Source organism: Thalia democratica, chromosome 6 (assembly GCF_965202585.1).
Source record: "Thalia democratica chromosome 6, ktThaDemo2.hap1.1, whole genome shotgun sequence".
Lineage (NCBI taxonomy): Eukaryota > Metazoa > Chordata > Thaliacea > Salpida > Salpidae > Thalia > Thalia democratica.
In genome coordinates this window covers 23,484,493-23,507,148 of record NC_139170.1, presented here as the reverse complement: position 1 = coordinate 23,507,148, position 22,656 = coordinate 23,484,493, and the positions used below count along the sequence as shown (strand labels likewise).

Genomic DNA, 22,656 nt, shown 5'->3' with positions numbered 1-22,656 from the left:
TATTAATGTAATATATCATATAGGTAATTATATAAACCTCTTCGGTTAAAACGTCAGTTTTAAAGTATTAAAACTTCTTTTGACGTCAAAATCGGCTGTTTAAGACTAAATACTTGCGATAAACATTGTTTAGCGTATATTATTTGAGTCTTTTCGAATTTTGGTATTAATATTCTTGTAATATTTCGTAAAGATAATTAATAAACCTCTTCGGTTGGAAATATTAGTTTTAAAGTGTTTAAACTTTGCTTGACGTCAAAATCGGCTGTTTAAGACGAAATATTTGCAATAAACATTTTTTATCGTACATTATTTAAGTTATTTCGATTTTTAGTTATAATAATCTTGTTATATTTCTTAAAGATAATTTAATAAACGTTATTGGTAATTATTCTAATTTTAAACATATTAAAAGTACAATAGGCATTATAATAGGCAGTTTTAAACAAAATTCTTGTATTAAACCCTTTTTTATTGTACATTATTTGAATTATTATGATTTTTGGTATTAATATTCACGTAATATATCATACAGCTTTTTAAAAAAAACCTCTTTGGTTAGTAATAATTGTTTGAATGTATTATAACTACTTTAGACTTTAAATTCGCCTGTTTAAGACGAATAACTTGCAAAAAACATTGTTTATCAAATAAAAGTATTAGTTTTAAAGTAGTAAAACTTCTTTTAACGTTTAAATCGGGTAATTAAGACGAATTACATGGAATAAACATTGTTTATAGTATATTATTTGAATTTTTTCGATTTTTGGTTATAATATTCTTGTTATATTTCTTACAGCTAATTTAATAACTGTTATTGGTTAGTAATTAAACTTTAAACATATTAAAAGTACAATAGGCATTAAAATAGGCTGTTTTAAACAAAAAACTTGTATTAAACGCTTTTTTATCGTACATTATTTGAGTTATTTCGACCTAATGTTATAATATTAATGTAATTTATCATATAGATAATTAAATAAACCTCTTCGGTTTAAATGTCAGTTTAAAAATGTTTAAACTCCTTTTGACGTCAAACTCGGCTGTTTAAGACGAAATACTTGCAAAAAACATTGTTTATCGTACATAATTTATGTTATTTTGATTTTTGGTTTTAATATTCTTGTAATATTACGTGAAGGTAATTTAATAAACCTCTTTGGTTATAAATATTAGTTGTAAAGTATTAAAACTTCGTTTGACGTCATAATCAGCTGTTTAAGACGAAATACTCTCAATAAAAATTGTTTATCGTACATTATATGAGTTATATAGATTTTTAGTTATAATAATCTTGTTATATTTCTTAAAAATAATATTTATTTAAAAAAAAAAAAAAAAAAAAAAAAATAATCTCATGTTTCGTCAAATTGACGGCGTAGCGATGGGAAGCCCATTAGGCCCTATTCTTGCTAACATTTTTGTCGGTTATTATGAAAATAGTCTTCTTTTATTAGATAACAGTAAGCCACTTGTATATTATAGGTATGTTGATGATGTTTTTGCTAGTTTTACTTCAAAAAATAATGTCAATAAATTTTTTACTTTGCTAAATAAGATGCACAAATGCATAGCTTTTACCGTTGAAGAAGAAGTTTCCGGTAAAATTCACTTTTTAGACATTAACATTACTAGAAACAGTAACAACACCTTTTCTACTTCTGTCTACAGAAAAGAAAATTTTAGTCCACACTACATTTCCTGGAATTCGTTTTGTCCCACTAAACAAAAATTGAAGATCATACAATGCATTACTAACAGAGCTATTAAAATTTGCACTGCTGACTGTTTGAATCTAGAATTTGACAACATCTACAAAATTTTTCTCTCACTAGGTTACCCCGAAACAGTCATCAAGAAGACAATTAAGGCAACTCAGTCCAAAATGAATCGCTTACCCTTTTTCGGCCCACATCCTTGCCCAGTGTACCTCCGCCTTCCTTATATGGGTGAAAACTCAATAGGACTGGCTAAGCAAGCTTCATTGGCTATAAAATCCACCTTTAACAGTGTTTCGCTACGTGTTGTGTACAACACCAACCGCCCACTTAACGGAATCGTAAAAGATGCCACACCTACCCATGATTTGAGTAATGTAGTTTACATATTTAAATGTCATTGCGGAAATGACTACGTAGGTCGTACATCTCAACGTTTCCACGTCAGGCGAGAGCAGCATGTCACGAAAAAGCTTAAAAGGTTTATTTTTAATGACGACGTGAAGCCTAAAGGTGAACAGTCATCTATTCATCAGCACCTCCTCAACAACCCTGTTTGTGCCGAGAACTACCTGGATAATAGGTTCGAAATCCTATCCCGAGCTAGAAACACCTACCATCTTTCAGTTCTAGAATCTCTATTTATTAGATCTCGCGAGCCAAAAATTTGCAAACAAAGAGATTTTTACAATTTAAAACTTTACAAATAGGGTCTTTAGTAGTATTATTTTTTGTTGTCGTTATTGTCGTATTTTTTTAATGTGCTTTTTATTTAATTTAGTTTAAGGTAAAAATTTCTACTATTTTAATTGTTTTTGTTTTAGCAATTTTGTCTTATAAATTACTTTAAGTTAGTTCAGTACAGCTCTATTCTATTTTTCAAACTTTTTCTAAACAGACTTTTATACTTTATGACGTAACTATTTTTTGTTAGACTTTTCAAATTCATTATATATAACTAAAAGTACTCTACAATATTCATAGTTTTTAGCAATGTTATTCTGAAGAGAGCTAAACGAAATTAATAAATAAACTTTTTTCGAAAATGAGTCAGTTATGTTTAAACTTTTTAATATAATAAACGTTATTGGTTAGTAATCTAACTTTAAACATATTAAAAGTACAATATGCATTATAATAGGCTGTTTTAAACAAAATACTTGTATTAAACCGTTTTTGATCGCACATTATTTTAATTATTATGATTTTTTGTATTAATATACTTGAAATATATCATACAGCTAATTAAATAAACATCTTCGGTTAGGAATATTAGTTTTCAAGTATTAAAACTTATTTTAACGTCAAAATCGGCTGTTTATAATAAAATACTTGTAATAAACATTATTTATCGTACATTATTCAAGTTATTTAGATTAAGTTTAAAATATTCTTGTAATATTTCGTAAAGGTAATTCAATTAACGTCCTCGGTTAATAATATTAGTTTTAAATAATTAAAACTTTATTTGACGTCATAATTGTCTGTTTAAGAGACGAAAAACTAGCAATAAACATTGTTTACGGTACATTAGTTAAGTTATTTCGATATTTTGTTATAATATTCCTGTAGTATTTTGTGAAGGTAATATAATAAACCTCTTCGGTTAAAAATATTGGTTTTAAAGTATTAAAAGTTCTTCTGACGTCAAAATAGGCTGTTTAAGACGAAATACTGCAGTAAACATTATTTATCGTACATTATTTTAGTTATTTTGATTTTTTGTGATAATTTTTTTTGTTATATTTCTTATAGCTAATTAAATAAACGTTATTGGTTTGTAATCTAACTTTAGACATATTAAAAGTACAATTGGAATTATAATAGGCTGTTTTAAACAAAATACTTGTATCAAAACCCTTTTTTATTGTACATTATTTGAATTATAATGATTTTTGGTATTAATATTCTCGTAACATATCAAACAGCTAATTAAATAAACCTCTTTGGTTAGGAATATTAGTTTTAAAGTATTAAATCTCATTTTTACGTAAAATCGGCTGTTTAAGACGAAATACTTGCAAAAAACATTGTTTTTTCTTCATTATTTAATTAATTAAATTTTTGATTATATTATTCCTGTAGTATTTCGTAAAGGTAATTAAATAACAGTCTTTGGTTAAAAATATTTTTTTTAAAGTATTAAAACTTCTTTTGACGTCTAAATAGGCTGTTTAAGACAAAATACTCGCAATAAACTATGTTTATCGTACATTACTTGAGTTATTTCGATTTTTAGTTATAATATTCTTGTTAAATTTCTTAAAAATAATTTAATAAACGTTATTGTTTAGTAATCGAACTTTAAACATATTATAAGTACAATAGGCATTATAATAGGCTGTTTAAAAAAAAATACTTATATTAAACCGTTTTTGATTGCACATTATTCAAATTTTTATAATATTTTGTATTAATATACTTGAAATATATCATACAGCTTATTAAATAAACATCTTCGGTTATGATTATCAGTTTTCAAGTATTTAAACTTATTTTAACGTCAAAACCGGCTGTTTAAGACGAAATACTTGTAATAAACATTATTTATTGTACATTATTCAAGTTATTTATATTTTTGGTTAAAATATTCTTGTAATGTATCGTAAAGGTAATTCATTAACGTCCTCGGTTAAAAGTATTAGATTTAGATAATTAAAACTTCATTTGACGTCATTATTGTCTGTTTAAGAGTCGAAAAACTAGCAATAAACATTGTTTATCAGACATTATTTGAGTTATTTCGATTTTTGGTTATAAAATTCTTGTAATAAATATTTCGTAAAGGTAATTTAATAACTGTCGTCGGTTAAAAATATTAGTTTTAAGGTATTAAAATTTCTTTTAACGTCAAAATAGACTGTTTAAGACGAAATACTGCAGTAAAAATTATTTATCGTTTATTATTGTAATTACTTTGATTTTTTGTGATAATATTTTTGTTATATTTCTTTTAGCTATTTAAATAAACGTAATTGATTAGTAATCTAACTTTAGACATATTCAAAGTACAATAGGAATTATAATAGGCTAATTTATACAAAATAATTGTATATAACCCTTTTTATTAATACGTTTTTTGAATTGTTATTATTTTTGATATTAATATTCTTGTAATATGACATACAGCTAATTAAATAAACCTTTTCGGTTAGATAATAAGTTTGAAAAATATTACAACTCATTTTGACGTCAAAATCGGCTGTTTAAGACGTAATATTTGCAATAAACTTTGTTTATAGTACAAAATTTTAGTTATTTCAATTTTTAGTTTAAATAATCTTGTTTTATTTCTTATAGCTAATTAAACAAACGTTATTGGTTATTAGTTCTTGTTTTATTTCTTATAGCTAATTAAACAAACGTTATTGGTTATTAGTTCAACTTTAAACATATTAAAAGTACAATAGGCATTATATCAGCCTCTTTTAAACAGAATACTTTTATTAAACCCTTATTTATTGTACATTATTTGAATTATTATGATTTTTAGTTACAATATTCTTGTTATTTATCATACAGCTAATTCAATAAACCTCTTCTGTTAGGAAAATTAGTTTTAAGTATTAAAACTCATTGTGACGTCAAAATCGTCTGTTTAAAACGAAATACCTGCCATAAACATTGTTTATTCTTCATTATTTAAGTTATTAAATTTTTGATTATAATATTTCTGTAGTATTTCGTAAAGGTAATTTAATAACTGTCTTCGGTTAAAAATATTAGTTTTAAAGTATTAAAACTTCTTTTGACGTCAAAATAGGCTATTTAAAACGAAATACTTACAATAAACTATGTTTATCGTACATTTTTTGAGTTATTTTGATTTTTGGCTATAATAATCTTGTTATAATTCTTAAAGTTATTTTAATAAACGTTATTGGTTAGTAATCGAACTTTAAACATTTTAAAAGTCTAATAGATATTGTAATAGGCTGTTTAAAAAAAAATACTTGTATTAAACCCTTTTTTATCGTACATTATTTGAGTTATTATGATGTTTGGTGTTAATATTCTTGTGATATATCATATAGGTAAATCAATAAACTTCTTTGGTTAGCAATATTAGATTTAAAGTATTAGAACTCCTTTTGACGTCATAATCGGCTGTTTAAGACGAAATAGTTGGAATAAACTTTATTTATCGTACATTATTTGAGTTATTCCGTATTTTGGATATATTATTCTTGTTATATTTTTTACAGCTAATTTAATAAACGTAATTGGTTAATAATCTAACTTTAAACATATAAAAGGTACAATAGGCTGTTTTGAACAAAATAGTTGTATTAACTAAATTTTATAGTATATTATTTGAATTATTATGATTTTTGGTATTAATATTCTTGTATTAGATCATACAGTTAATTAAGAAAACCTCTTCGGTTAGAAATACTAGTTTTAAAGTATTAAAACTCATTTTGACGTCAAAATCAATTCTTTAAGACAAAATACTTACAATAAACATTGTTTATCCTACATTATTTGAGTTATTTCCATTTTAAATTATAATATTCTTGTAATATTTCGTAAAGGTAATTTAATAAACATCTTCGGTTAAAATATTAGTTTAAAAAAATTAAAACTCTAATTGACGTGATAATTGTCTGTTTAAGAGACGAAATACTTGCAATAAACATTGTTTATCGTACGTTATTTGAGTTATTCGTATTTTTGTTATAATATTCCTGTAGTATTTAGGTATTAAGGTAATTTAATAACTGTCTTCAGTTAAAAATTTTAGTTTTAAAGTAATAAAACTTCTTTTGACGTCAAAATCGGCTGTTTAAGACGAAATACTTGCAATAAACATTATTTATCTTACATTATTTTAGTTTTTTCGATTTTTTCTTATAATATTTTCGTTCTATTTCTTATAGCTTATATAATTAACGTTATTGCTTAGTAATCTAATTTTAAATATATTAAAAATTTAATATGCATTATAATAGGCTGTTTTAAACAAAATACTTTTATTCAACCCTTTTTTATTGTACATTATTTGATTCATTATGATTTTTGGATATAATATTCTTGTAATATATCATACAGTTAATTAAATAAACCTCATTGGTTAGAAATAATTGTTTGATTGTATTAAAACTACTTTAGACATCAAAATCGGCTGTTTAAGACGAAATACTTGCAAAAAACATAGTTTATCGTACATAATTTAAGTTAATTTTGCACTTTTTTAATATTATTCATGTAATATATCGTAAAGGTAATTTAATAAATCTCTTCGGATAAAAATATTAGTTTTAAAGTATTAAAAATTCTTTTGACTTCCAAATCGGCTGTTTAAGTCGAAATACTTACAATAAACATTGTTTATCGTACATTATTTAATTTTTTTTCATTTTTGGCTATAATATTCGTGTTTTATTTCTTACAGCTTTTTTAATAAACGTTATTGGTTAGTAATCGAACTTTAAACATATTAAAATTACAATAGGCATTAAAATAGGCTGTTTTAAACAAAATACTTGTATTAAAACATTTTTTATCGTACATTATTTGAGTTATTTCGACCTAATGTTATACTATTATTGTAATATATAATATAATAATTAAATAAACCTCTTCGGTTAAAATGTCAGTTTTAAAGTATTAAAACTTCTTTTGACGTCAAAATCGGCTGTTTAAGACTAAATACTTGCAAAATACATTGTTTATCGGACATAATTTAAGTTATTTTGATTTTTGGTTTTAATATTCTTGTAATATTACGTAAAGGTAATTTAATAAACCTCTTTGGTTAAAAATGTTATATGTAAAGTATTAAAACTTCGTTTGACGTCATAATCAGCTGTTTAAGACTAAATACTCTCAATAAAAATTGTTTATCGTACATTACTTGAGTTATTTCGATTTTTAGTTATAATATTCTGGTTATATTTTTTAAAAATAATTTAATAAACGTTATTGGTTAGTAATCTAACTTTAAACATATTAAAAGTAAAATAGGCATTATAATAGGCTGTTTTAAACAAACAACTTGTATTAAACCGTTTTTGATCGCACATTATTTGAATTACTATGATATTTTGTATTAATATACTTAAAATATATCATACAGCTAATTAAATAATAATATTCGGTTAGGAATATTAGTTTTCAAGTATTAAAACTTATTTTAACGTCAAAATCGGCTGTTTATAACAAACTACTTGTAATAAACTTTATTTATCGTACATTATTCAAGTTATTTAGATTTTTTGTTAAAATATTCTTGTAATATTTCGTAAAGGTATTTCATTTAACGTCCACGGTTAATAAAATTAGTTTTAAATAATTAAAACTTTATTTGACGTCTTAATTGTCTGTTTAAGAGACGAAAAACTAGCAATAAACATTGTTTATCGCACATTAGTTAAGTTATTTCGACATTTTGTTTTAATATTTCTGTAGTTTTTCGTAAAGGTAATTTAATAAACCTCTTCGGTTAAAAATATTGGTTTTAAAGTTCTAAAAGTTCTTCTGACGTCAAAATAGGCTGTTTAAGACAAAATACTGCAGTAAACATTAATTATCATACATTATTTTAGTTATTTTGATTTCTAGTGATAATTTTTTTGTTATATTTCTTATAGCTAATTAAATAAACGTTATTGGTTTGTAATTTAATTTTAGACATATCAAAAGTGCAATAAGAATTATAATAGGCTGTTTTAAACAAAATACTTGTATCAAAACCCTTTTTTTTTGTACATTATTTGAATTATTATGATTTTTGGTATTAATATTCTTGTATTATTCCATACAGCTAATTAAATAAACCTCTTCGGTTAGGAATATTAGTTTTAAAGTATGAAAAGTCTTTTTGACGTCAAAATCGGCTTTTTAAGACGAAATACTGGTAATAAATATTGTTTATCCTTTATTATTTGAGTTATTAAATTTTTGGTTAAAATATTCTTGTAATATTAAGTAAAGGTAATTTAATAAACCTCTGCGGTAAAAAATATTAGTTTTATATAATTAAAACTCTATTTGATATCATTATTGACTGTTTAAGAGACGAGATACTTGCAATATACATTGTTTATAGTATATTATTTGACTTATTTTAGTATTTGGTTATAATATTACTGTAGTTTTTCGTAATGGTAATTTAATAACTGTTTTCGGCTAAAAATATTAGTTTTAAAGTGTTAAAACTTCTTTTGACGTCAAAATAGGCTGTTTAAGGCGAAATACTCGCAATAAACATTGTTAATCGTACATTACTTGAGTTATTTAGATTTATAGTTATAACTATCTTGTTATATTTCTTAAAAATAATTTAATAAACGTTATTGGTTAGTAATCGAACTTTAAACATATTAAAAGTACAATAGGCGTTATAATAGGCTGTTATAAACAAAATACTTGTAGTAAAATATTTTTTATCGTACATTATTTGAGTTATCCTTATTTTTGGTATTAATTGTAATATATCATATAGGTGATTCAATAAATTTTTTTTGTTAGGAATATTAATTTTAAATTATTAAAACTCCTTTGGACATTAAATTCGGCTGTTTAAGACGAAATACTTGCAATAAACATTGTTTATCGTACATTATTTGAGTTATTTCGATTTTTCGTTATAATATTCTTGTTATATTTCTTACAGCTAATTTAATAAATTTTATTTGTTAGTAATCGAACTTTAAACATATTATAAGTACAATAGGCATTAAAATAGGCTGTTTTAAACAAAATACTTGTATTAAAGACTTTTTTATTGTACATTATTTGAGTTATTTTGACTTAAGGTTATAATATTACTGTAATATACCATATAGGTTACTATATAAAGCTCTTCGGTTAAAATGTAAATTTTAAAATATTAAAACTTCTTTTGACGTCAAAATCGGCTGTTTAAGACGAAATACTCGCAATAAACATTGTTTATCGTACATTACTTGAGTTATTTCGATTTTTAGCTATAACTATCTTGTTATATTTCTTAAAAATAATTGAAAAAACGTTGTTGGTTAGTAATCTAACTTTAAACATACTTAAAGTACAATAGGCATTATAATAGGCTGTTTTAAACAAAATACTTGTATCAAACCGTTTTTTATCGTACATTAATTTAATTATTATGATTTTGTGTATTAATATACTTAAAATATATCATATAGCTAATTAAATAAGCATCTTTGGTTAGGAATATTAAATTTAAAGTATTAAAACTCATTTCAACGTCAAATCGGCTGTTTAAAACGAAACACTTGTAATAAACATTGTTTATCGTGCATTATTAAAGTTATTTCGATTTTTGGTTATATTTTTCTTGTAAAGGTAATTCAATTAACGTCCTCGGTTTAAAATATTAGTTTTAAATAATTAAAACTTCTTTTTACGTCAAAATAGGCTGTTTAAGACGAAATACTGTAGTAAACATTATTTATCGTTTGTTATTGTAGTTATTTAGATTTTTTGTGAAATTTTTTTTGTTATATTTCTTATAGCTAATTAAATAAACGTTATTGGTTTGTAATCAAACTTTAAACATATTAAAAGTTCATTAGGAATAATAATAGGCTGTTTTAAACAAAATACTTGTATCAAAACCCTTTTTATTGTACACTATATGAATTATTATTAATTTTGGTATTAATATTCTTGTAATATATCATACAGCTAATTAAATAAACCTCTTCGGTTAGGAATATTAGTTTTAAAGTATTAAAAGTCTTTTTGACGTCAAAATCGGCTTTTTAAGACGAAATACTGGTAATAAATATTGTTTATCCTTTATTATTTGAGTTATTAAATTTTTGGTTAAAATATTCTTGTAATATTAAGTAAAAGTAATTTAATAAACCTCTGCGGTAAAAAATATTAGTTTTATATAATTAAAACTCTATTTGATGTCATTATTGACTGTTTAAGAGACGAGATACTTGCAATAAACATTGTTTATCGTATATTATTTGACTTATTTTAGTATTTGGTTATAATTTTACTGTAGTTTTTCGTAATGGTAATTAAATAACTGTCTTCGGTTAAAAATATTAGTTTTAAAGTATTAAAACTTCTTTTGACGTCAAAATAGGCTGTTTAAGGCGAAATACTCGCAATAAACATTGTTAATCGTACATTACTTGAGTTATTTCGATTTATAGTTATAACTATCTTGTTATATTTCTTAAAAATAATTTAATAAACGTTATTGGTTAGTAATCAAACTTTAAACATATTAAAAGTACAATAGGCGTTATAATAGGCTGTTATAAACAAAATACTTGTAGTAAAATCTTTTTTATCGTACATTATTTGAGTTATTATTATTTTTGGTATTAATATTCTTGTAATATATCATATAGGTGATTCAATAAATTTTTTTTGTTAGGAATATTAATTTTAAATTATTAAAACTCCTTTGGACGTTTAATTCGGCTGTTTAAGACGAAATACTTGCAATAAACTTTGTTTATCGTACATTATTTGAGTTATTTCGTATTTTGGATAGATTATTCTAGTTATATTTATTACAGCTTTTTTAATAAACGTTATTGGTTAGTAATCTAACTTTAAACATATCAAAGGTAGAAGAGGCATTATAATATACTGTTTTAAGCAAAATACTTGTATTAAACCCTTTTTTATCGTACATTATTTGAATTATTATGATTTTTGGTATTGATATTCTTGTATGATATCTTACTGCTAATTATATAAACCTCTTCAGTTAGAAATAATTGTTTCAATGTATTAAAACTACTTTAGACGACAAAATCGGCTGTTTAAGACGAAATACATGCAAAAAACATTGTTATTGTGATTTATTTGAGTAATTTTGATTTTTGGTTATAATATTCTTGTAATATTTCGTAATAGCTTTTTAATAAACCTCATCGGTTAAAAATATTAGTTTTAAAGTATTAAAACTCATTTTGACGTCAAAATCGGCTGTTTAAGATGAAATACTTGCAGAAAACATTGTTTATCGTACATAATTTAAGTAAATTTTGGTTTTTTGTTATAATATTCCTGTAATAAATCGAAAAATTTAATACAATAAATCTCTCCGGTTAAAGATATTAGTTTTAAAGTATTATAACTCCTTTTGACGTCAAAATCGGCTGTTTAAGACGAAATACTTGCAATAAACATTGTTTATTGTACATTATTTGAGTTGTTTCGATTTTTTGTTATAATGTTCATGTTATATTTCTTACAGCTAATTTAATAAATGTTATTGGTTAGTAATCGAACTTTAAACATATTATAAGTACAATAGGCATTAAAATAGGCTGTTTTAAACTAAATACTTGTATTAAAGACTTTTTTATTGTACATTATTTGAGTTATTTTGACTTAAGGTTATAATTTTATTGTCATATATCATATAGGTTATTATATAAAGCTCTTCGGTTAAAATGTAAGTTTTAAAATATTATAACTTCTTTTGACGTCAAAATCGGCTGTTTAAGACGAAATACTCGCAATAAACATTGTTTATCGTATATTACTTGAGTTATTTCGATTTTTAGCTATAACTATCTTGTTATATTTCTTAAAAATAATTGAAAAAATGTTATTGGTTTGTAATCTAACTTTAAACATACTTAAAGTACAATAGGCATTATAATAGGCTGTTTTAAACAAAATACTTGTATCAAACCGTTTTTTATCGTACATTAATTTAATTATTATGATTTTGTGTATTAATATACTTAAAATATATCATATAGCTAATTAAATAAGCATCTTTGGTTAGGATTATTAAATTTAAAGTATTAAAACTCATTTCAACGTTAAATCGGCTGTTTAAGACGAAACACTTGTAATAAACATTGTTTATCGTTTGTTATTGTAGTTATTTAGATTTTTTGTGATAATTTTTTTGTTATATTTCTTATAGCTAATTAAATAAACGTTATTGGTTTGTAATCAAACTTTAAACATATTAAAAGTTCATTAGAAATAATAATAGGCTGTTTTAAACAAAATACTTGTATTAAACCCTTTTTATTGTACATTATTGGAATTATTATTAATTTTGGTAATAATATTCTTGCTATATATCATACAGCTAATTAAATAAACCTCTTCGGTTAGGAATATTAGTCTTAAAGTATTATATCTCACTTTGACGTCAAAATCGGCTGTTTAAGACGAAATACTGGTAATAAATAATGTTTATCCTTTACTATTTGAGTTATTAAATTTTTGGTTAAAATATTCTTGTAATATTAAGTAAAGGTAATTTAATAAACCTCTGTGGTTAAAAATATTAGTTTTATATAATTAAAACTCTATTTGATGTCATTATTGTCTGTTTAAGAGACGAGATACTTGCAATAAACATTGTTTATCGTATATTATTAGACTTATTTTAAAATTTGGTTATAATATTACTGTAGTTTTTCGTAATGGTAATTTAATAACTGTTTTCGGCTAAAAATATTAGTTTTAAAGTGTTAAAACTTGTTTTGACGTCAAAATAGGCTGTTTAAGGCGAAATACTCGCAATAAACATTGTTAATCGTACATAAATTAAGTAAATTTTGGTTTTTTGTTATAATATTCTTGTAATAAATCGAAAAATTTAATACAATAAACCTCTTCGGTTAAAAATATTAGTTTAAAAGTATTAAAACTCCTTTTGACGTCAAAATCGGCTGTTAAAGACGAAATACTTACAATAAACATTGTTTATCGTACATTATTTGAGTTATTTCGATTTTTTGTTATAATATTCATGTTATATTTCTTACAGCTAATTTAATAAATGTTATTTGTTAGTAATCGAACTTTAAACATATTATAAGTACAATAGGCATTAAAATAGGCTGTTTTAAACAAAATACTTGTATTAAAGACTTTTTTATTGTACATTATTTGAGTTATTTTGACTTAAGGTTATAATATTCTTGTAATATTTCAAAAAGGTAATTTATTAAACCACTTCGGTTAAAAATATTAGTTTTAAAGTATTAAAACTCCTTTTGACGTAAAAATCGGCTGTTTAAGACAAAATACTTCCAATAAACTTTGTTTAGCGTACATTATTTGAGTTATTTCGATTTTTGGTATTAATATTCTTGTAATATTTCAAAAAGGTAATTTATTAAACGACTTCGGTTAAAAATATTAGTTTTAAATTATTAAAACTTCTTTTGACGTCAAAATCGGCTGTTTAAGACGAAATACTTGCAATAGACATTGTTTATCGTATATTACTTGAGTTATTTTGATTTTTAGTTATAACTATCTTGTTATATTTCTTAAAAATAATTGAAAAAACGTTATTGGTTAGTAATCTAACTTTAAACATACTAAAAGTACAATAGGCATTATAATAGGCTGTTTTAAACAAAATACTTGTATCAAACCGTTTTTTATCGTACATTAATTTAATTATTATGATTTTGTGTATTAATATACTTAAAATATATCATATAGCTAATTAAATAAGCATCTTTGGTTAGGAATATTAAATTTAAAGTATTAAAACTCATTTCAACGCCAAATCGGCTGTTTAAGACGAAACACTTGTAATAAACATTGTTTATCGTGCATTATTAAAGTTATTTCGATTTTTGTTATAATATTCTTGTAATATTTCGTAAAGGTAATTTAATTAACGTCCTCGGTTTAAAATATTAGTTTTAAATAATTAAAACTTCTTTTTACGTCAAAATAGGCTGTTTAAGACGAAATACTGAAGTAAACATTATTTATCGTTTATTATTGTAGTTATTTAAATTTTTTGTGATAATTTTTTTGTTATATTTCTTATAGCTAATTAAATAAACGTTATTGGTTTGTAATCAAACTCTAAACATATTAAAAGTTCATTAGGAATTATAATATGCTGTTTTTAACAAAATACTTGTATTAAACCCTTTTTTATTGTACATTATTTGAATTATTATGAATTTTGGTAATAATATTTTTTTTATATATCATACAGCTAATTAAATAAACCTCTTCGGTAAAAAATATTAGTCTTAAAGTATTAAATCTCACTTTGACGTCAAAATCGGCTGTTTAAGACGAAATACTTGCAAAAAACATTGTTTATCGTACATAATTTAGGTTGTTTTCATTTTTGGTTATAATATTCTTGTAATATTACCTAAGGGTAATTTATAAAACTTCTTTGATTAAAAATATTAGTTGTAAAGTATTAAAACTTCGTTTCACGTCAAAATCAGCTGTTTAAGACAAAATAATCTCAATAAAAATTGTTTATCGTACATTACTTGAGTTATTTCGATTTTTAGTTATAATATTCTTGTTATATTTCTTAAAAATAATTTAATAAACGTTATTGGTAAGTAATCTAACTTTAAATATATTATAAGTACAACAGGCATTTTAATAGGCTGTTTTTAACAAAATACTTTCATAAACCGTTTTTGATCGCACATTATTTGAATTATTATGATTTTTTGTATTAATATACTTAAAATATATCATACAGCTAATTAAATAAACATATTCTGTTAGGAATATTAGTTTTCAAGTATTAAAACATATTTTAAAGTCAAAATCGGCTGTTTATAACAAACTACTTGTAATAAACATTATTTATCGTACATTATTCAAGTTATTTAGATTTTTGGTTAAAATATTCTCGCAATATTTCGTAAAGGTATTTCAATTAACGTCCACGGTTAATAATATTAGTTTTAAATAATTAAAACTTTATTTGACATCATAATTGTCTGTTTAAGAGACGAAAAACTAGCAATAAACATTGTTTATAGCATATTAGTTAAGTTATTTCGACATTTTATTTTAATATTTCTGTAGTTTATCGTAAAGGTAATTTAATAAACCTCTTCGGATAAAAATATTAGTTTTAAAGTATTAAAAGTTCTTCTGACGTCAAAATAGGCTGTTTAAGACGAAATACTGCAGTAAACATTATTTATTAACATTATTTTAGTTATTTTGATTTCTTGTGATAATTTTTTTGTTATATTTCTTATAGCTAATTAAATAATCGTTATTGGTTTGTAATTAACTTTAGACATATCAAAAGTACAATAAGAATTATAATAGGCTGTTTTAAACAAAATATTGTATCAAAACCCTTTTTTATTGTTCATTATTTGAGTTTTTTTGATTTTTTGTTACATTATTCTTGTAATATTTTATAAGGTAATTAAATAAACCCTTTGGTTAGAAATATTAGTTTAAAAGTATTAAAACTCCTTTTTGACGTCAAAATCGGCTGTTTAAAACAAAATAATTGCAATAAACATTTTTTATCATACATTTTTTGAGTTATTAAATTTTTGGTTATAATATTCTTGGAATATTTCGTAAAGGTCATTCAATTAACGTCTTTGGTTATAAATATTAGTTTTATATAATTAAAACTCCATTTGACGTCATTATTGTCTTTTGAAGCGACGAAATACTTGCAATAATCATTGTTTATCGTACGTTATTTGAGTTATTTCGTGATTGGTTATAATATTCCTGTAGTATTTCGTAAAGGTAATTTAGGAACTGTCTTCGGTTAAAAATATTAGTTTTAAAGTATTAAAACTTCTTTTGACGTCAAAATCGGCTGTTTAAGACGAAATACTCGCAGAAAACATTGTTTATCGTACATTATTTGAGTTATTTCAATTTTTGGTTATAATATTCTTGTCATTATTTGAGTTATTATTATTTTTGGTATTAATATTCTTGTAATATATCATATAGGTGATTCAATTTTTTTTTTGTTAGGAATATTAATTTTAAATTATTAAAACTCCTTTGGACATTAAATACGGCTGTTTAAGACTAAATACTTACAATAAACTTTGTTTATCGTACATTATTTGAGTTATTTCGTATTTTGGATAGATTATTCTAGTTATATTTATTACAGCTTTTTTAATAAACGTTATTGGTTAGTAATCTAACTTTAAACATATCAAAGGTACAATAGGCATTATAATATACTGTTTTAAGCAAAATACTTGTATTAAAATCTTTTTTATCGTACATTATTTGAATTATTATGATTTTTGGTATTGATATTCTTGTAATATATCTTACTGCTAATTATATAAACCTCTTCAGTTAGAAATAATTGTTTCAATGTATTAAAACTACTTTAGACGACAAAATCGGCTGTTTAAGACGAAATACATGCAAAAAATATTGTTCATCGTGCATTATTTGAGTAATTTTGATTTTTGGTTATAATATTCTTGTAATATTTCGTAAAGGCTTTTTAAAAAACATCATCGGTTAAAAATATTAGTTTTAAAGTATTAAAACTCCTTTTGACGTCAAAATCGGCTGTTTAAGACAAAATACTTGCAATAAACATTGTATATCGAACATTATTTGAGTTATTTCGATTTTTTGTTATAATATTCATGTTATATTTCTTACAGCTAATTTAATAAATGTTATTGGTTAGTAATCGAACTTTAAACATATTATAAGTACAATAGACATTTTAATAGGCTGTTTTAAACAAAATACTTGTATTAAACCGTTTTTTATCGTACATTATTTTAATTATTATGATTCTGTGTATTAATATACTTAAAATATATCATATAGCTAGTTAAATAAGCATCTTTGGTTAAGAATATTAAATTTAAAGTATTAAAACTCATTCAACGTTAAATCGGCTGTTTAAGACGAAACACTTGTAATAAACATTGTTTATCGTGCATTATTAAAGTTATTTCGAATTTTTGTTATAATATTCCAGTAATATTTCGTAAAGGTTATTCAATTAACGTCCTCGGTTTAAAATATTAGTTTTAAATAGTTAAAACTTCTTTTTACGTCAAAAAAGGCTGTTTAAGACGAAATACTGTAGTGAACATTATATATCGTTTATTATTGTAGTTATTTAGATTTTTGGTGATAAATTTTTTGTTATATTTCTTATAGCTAATTAAATAAACGTTATTAGTTTGTAATCAAACTCTAAACATATTAAAAGTTCATTAGGAATTATAATATGCTGTTTTTAACAAAATACTTGTATTAAACCCTTTTTTATTGTACATTATTTGAGTTATTATGAATTTTGGTAATAATAATTTTTTATATATCATACAGCTAATTAAATAAACCTCTTGGGTAAGGAATATTAGTCTTAAAGTATTACATCTCACTTTGACGTCAAAATCGGCTGTTTAAGACGAAATACTTGCAAAAAACATTGTTTATCGTACATAATTTAAGTTGTTTTCATTTTTGGTTATAACATTCTTGTAATATTACCTAAGGGTAATTTATAAAACTTCTTTAATTAAATATAATAGTTGTAAAGTATTAAAATTTCGTTTCACGTCAAAATCAGCTGTTTAAGACGAAATAATCTCAATAAAAATTGTTTATCGTACATTACTTGAGTTATTTCGATTAGTTATAATATTCTTGTTATATTTCTAAAAAATAATTTAATAAACGTTATTGGTTAGTAATCTAACTTTAAATATATTATAAGTACAACAGGCATTTTAATAGGCTGTTTTTAACAAAATACTTTCATAAACCGTTTTTGATCGCACATTATTTGAATAATTATGATTTTTTGTATTAATATACTTAAAATATATCATACAGCTAATTAAATAAACATATTCGGTTAGGAATATTAATTTTCAAGTATTAAAACATATTTTAACGTCAAAATCGGCTGTTTATAACAAACTACTTGTAATAAACATTATTTATAGTACATTATTCAAGTTATTTAGATTTTTCGTTAAAATATTCTTGTAATATTTCGTAAAGGTATTTCAATTAACGTCCTCGGTTAATAATATTAGTTTTAAATAATTAAAACTTTATTTGATGTCAAAATTGTCTGTTTAAGAGACGAAAAACTAGCAATAAACGTTGTTTATCGCATATTAGTTAAGTTATTTCGACATTTTGTTATAATATTTTTGGAGTTTTTCGTAAAGGTAATTTAATAAACCTCTTTGGGTAAAAATATTGGTTTTAAAGTATTCAAAGTTCTTCTGACGTCAAAATAGGCTGTTTAAGACGAAATACTGCAGTAAACATTATTTATCATACATTATTTTAGTTATTTTGATTTCTAGTGATAATTTTTTTGTTATATTTCTTATAGCTAATTAAATAATCGTTATTGGTTTGTAATCTAACTTTAGACATATCAAAAGTACAATAAGAATTATAATAGGCTGTTTTAAACAAAATACTTGTATCAAAACCCTTTTTTATTGTACATTATTTGAATTATTATGATTTTTGGTATTAATATTCTTGTAATATATCATACAGCTAATTAAATAAACCTCTTCGGTTAGGAATATTAGTTTTAAAGTATTAAAAGTCTTTTTGACGTCAAAATCGGCTTTTTAACACGAAATACAGGTAATAAATATTGTTTATCCTTTATTATTTAGGTTATTAAATTTTTGGTTAAAATATTCTTGTAGTATTAAGTAAAGGTAATTTAATAAACCTCTGTGGTTAAAAATATCAGTTTTATATAATTAAAACTCTATTTGATGTCATTATTGTCTGTTTAAGAGACGAGATACCTGCAATAAACATTATTTATCGTATATCATTTGACTTATTTTTATATTTGGTTATAATATTACTGTAGTTTTCGTAATGGTAATTTAATAACTGATTTAGGCTAAAAATATTAGTTTTAAAGTGTTAAAACTTCTTTTGACGTCAAAATAGGCTGTTTAAGGCGAAATACTCGCAATAAACATTGTTAATCGTACATTACTTGAGTTATTTCGATTTATAGTTATAACTATCTTGTTGTATTTCTTAAAAATAATTTAATAAACGTTATTGGTTAGTAATCGAACTTTAAACATATTATAATAGGTGTTATAATAGGCTGTTATAAACAAAATACTTGTAGTAAAATCTTTTTTATCGTACATTATTTGAGTTATTATTATTTTTGGTATTAATGTTCTTGTAATATATCATATAGGTGATTCAATAAATTTTTTTGTAAGGAATATTAATTTTAAATTATTAAAACTCCTTTGGACATTAAATTCGGCTGTTTAAGACGAAATACTTGCAATAAACTTTGTTTATGGTACATTATTTGAGTTATTTCGTATTTTGGATAGATTATTCTAGTTATATTTCTTACAGCTTTTTTAATAAACGTTATTGGTTAGTAATCAAACTTTAAACATATCAAAGGTACAATAGACATTATAATATACTGTTTTAAGCAAATTTCTTGTATTAAACCCTTTTTTATCGTACATTATTTGAATTATTATGATTTTTGGTATTGATATTCTTGTAATATATCTTACTGCTAATTATATAAACCTCTTCAGTTAGAAATAACTGTTTCAATGTATTAAAACTACTTTAGACGTCAAAATCGGCTGTTTAAGACAAAATACATGCAAAAAACATTGTTCATCGTGCATTATTTGAGTAATTTTGATTTTTGGTTATAATATTCTTGTAATATTTCAAAAAAGTGATTTATTAAACCACTTCGGTTAAAAATATAAGTTTTAAAATATTAAAACTTCTTTTGACGTCAAAATCGGCTGTTTAAGACGAAATACTTGCAATAGACATTGTTTATCGTATATTACTTGAGTTATTTCGATTTTTAGTTATAACTATCTTGTTATATTTCTTAAAAATAATTGATTAAACGTTATTGGTTAGTAATCTAACTTTAAACATACTAAAAGTACAATAGGCATTATAATAGGCTGTTTTAAACAAAATACTTGTATCAAACCGTTTTTTATCGTACATTAATTTAATTATTATGATTTTGTGTATTAATATACTTAAAATATATCATATAGCTAATTAAATAAGCATCTTAGGTTAGGAATATTAAATTTAAAGTATTAAAACTCATTTTAACGTCAAATCGGCTGTTTAAGACGAAACACTTGTAATAAACATTGTTTATCGTGCATTATTAAAGTTATTTCGATTTTTGGTTATAATATTCTTGTAATATTTCGTAAAGGTAATTCAATTACCGTCCTCGGTTTAAAATATTAGTTTTAAATAATTAAAACTTCTTTTTACGTCAAAATAGGCTGTTTAAGACGAAATACTATAGTAAACATTATTTATCGTTTATTATTGTAGTTATTTAGATTTTTTGTGATAATTTTTTTGTTATATTTCTTATAGCTAATTAAATAAACGTTATTGGTTTGTAATCAAACTCTAAACATATTAAAAGTTCATTAGGAATTATAATATGCTGTTTTAAACAAAATACTTGTATTAAATCCTTTTTTATTGTACATTATTTGAATTATTATGAATTTTGGTAATAATATTCTTGTTATTTATCATACAGCTTATTAAATAAACCTTTTCGGTTAGGAATATTAGTCTTAAAGTATTAAATCTCACTTTGACGTCAAAATCGGCTGTTTAAGACGAAATACTTGCAAAAAACATTGTTTATCGTTTATAATTTAAGTTGTTTTCATTTTTGGTTATATTATTCTTGTAATATTTCTTAAAAATAATTTAATAAACGTTATTGGTTAGTTATCTAACTTTAAATACATTATAAGTACAACAGGCATTATAATAGGCCTTTTAAACAAAATACTTGTATTAAACCCTTATTTATTGTACATTATTTGAATTAATATGAATTTTGATATTAATATTCTTGTAATATATCATACAGCTAATTAAATGAACCCTTTGGTTAGGAATATTAGTTTTAAAGTATTAAAAATTCTTTTGACTTAAAAATCGGCTGTTTAAGTCGAAATACTTGCAATAAACATTGTTTATCGTACATTATTTAAGTTATTTTTATTTTTGGCTATATGATTCTTGTTATATTTCTTACAGCGGATTTAATAAACGTTATTTGTTAGTAATCGAACTTTAAACATATTAAAAGTACAATAGGCATTAAAATAGGCTGTTTTAAATAAATTAAATGTATTAAACGCTTTTTTATCGTGCATTATTTGAGTTATTTCGACCTAATGTTATAATATTTTTGTAATTTATCATATAGATTATTAAATAAACCTCTTCGGTAAAAATGTCAGTTTTAAAGTACTAAAACTCCTTTTGACGTCAAAATAGGCTGTTTAAGACGAAATACTGCAGTAAACATTATTTTTCGTAAATTATTTTAGTTATTTTGAATTTTCGTGATAATTTTTTTGTTATATTTCTTATAGCTAATTAAATAAACGTTATTGGTTTGTAATCTCACTTTAAACATATTAAAAGTATAATAGGAATTATAATAGGCTGTTTTAAACAAAATACTTGTATTTAACCCATTTTTATTGTACATTATTTGAATTATTATGTTTTTTGGTATCATTATTCTTGTAATATATCATACACTAAATTAAATTAACCTCTTCGGTTAGGAATATTAGTTTTAAACTATTAAAACTAATTTTGACATTAAATCGGCTGTATAACACGAAATACTTGTAACAAATATTGTTTATTCTTCATTATTTGAGTTATTAAATTTTTGGTTAAAATATTCTTGTTGTACATTGTAATTCTTGTAATTTAATACACCTCTGCGGTTAAAAATATAAGTTTTACATAGTTAAAACTCTATTTGACGTCATTATTGTCTGATTAAGAGACGAATTAATTGCAATAAACATTGTTTATCGTATATTATTTGACTTATTTTAAAATTTGGTTATAATATTCCTGTAGTTTTTCGTAATGGTACTTTAATAACTGTTTTCGGTTAAAAATATTAGTTTTAAAGTATTAAAACTTCTTTTGACGTCAAAATAGGCTGTTAAAGACGAAATATTTGCAATAATCTTTGTTTATCGTACATTATTTGAGTTATTTCGTATTTTGGATAGATTATTCTAGTTATATTACTTACAGCTTTTTTAATAAACGTAATTGGTTAGTAATCTAACTTTAAACATATTAAAGGTACAATAGACATTGTAATAGACTGTTTTAAGCAAAATTCTTGTATTAAACCCTTTTTTGTCGTACATTA

At 23.0% G+C, this 22,656-nt stretch overlaps 1 protein-coding gene across 1 annotated transcript in view; it reads left to right on the top strand.

Annotated features, from left to right (window-relative positions):
• Positions 1–1,357: 1,357 nt before the first annotated feature.
• Positions 1,358–22,656, top strand: part of LOC145838899 (uncharacterized) — a 180,157-nt gene continuing 158,858 nt past the window's right edge. Inside the window, exon 1 of the mRNA XM_082946520.1 lies at positions 1,358–2,090. Within this exon, the coding sequence (XP_082802646.1) occupies positions 1,358–2,090 (733 nt within the window). The remainder of the gene's footprint in view (positions 2,091–22,656) is intronic.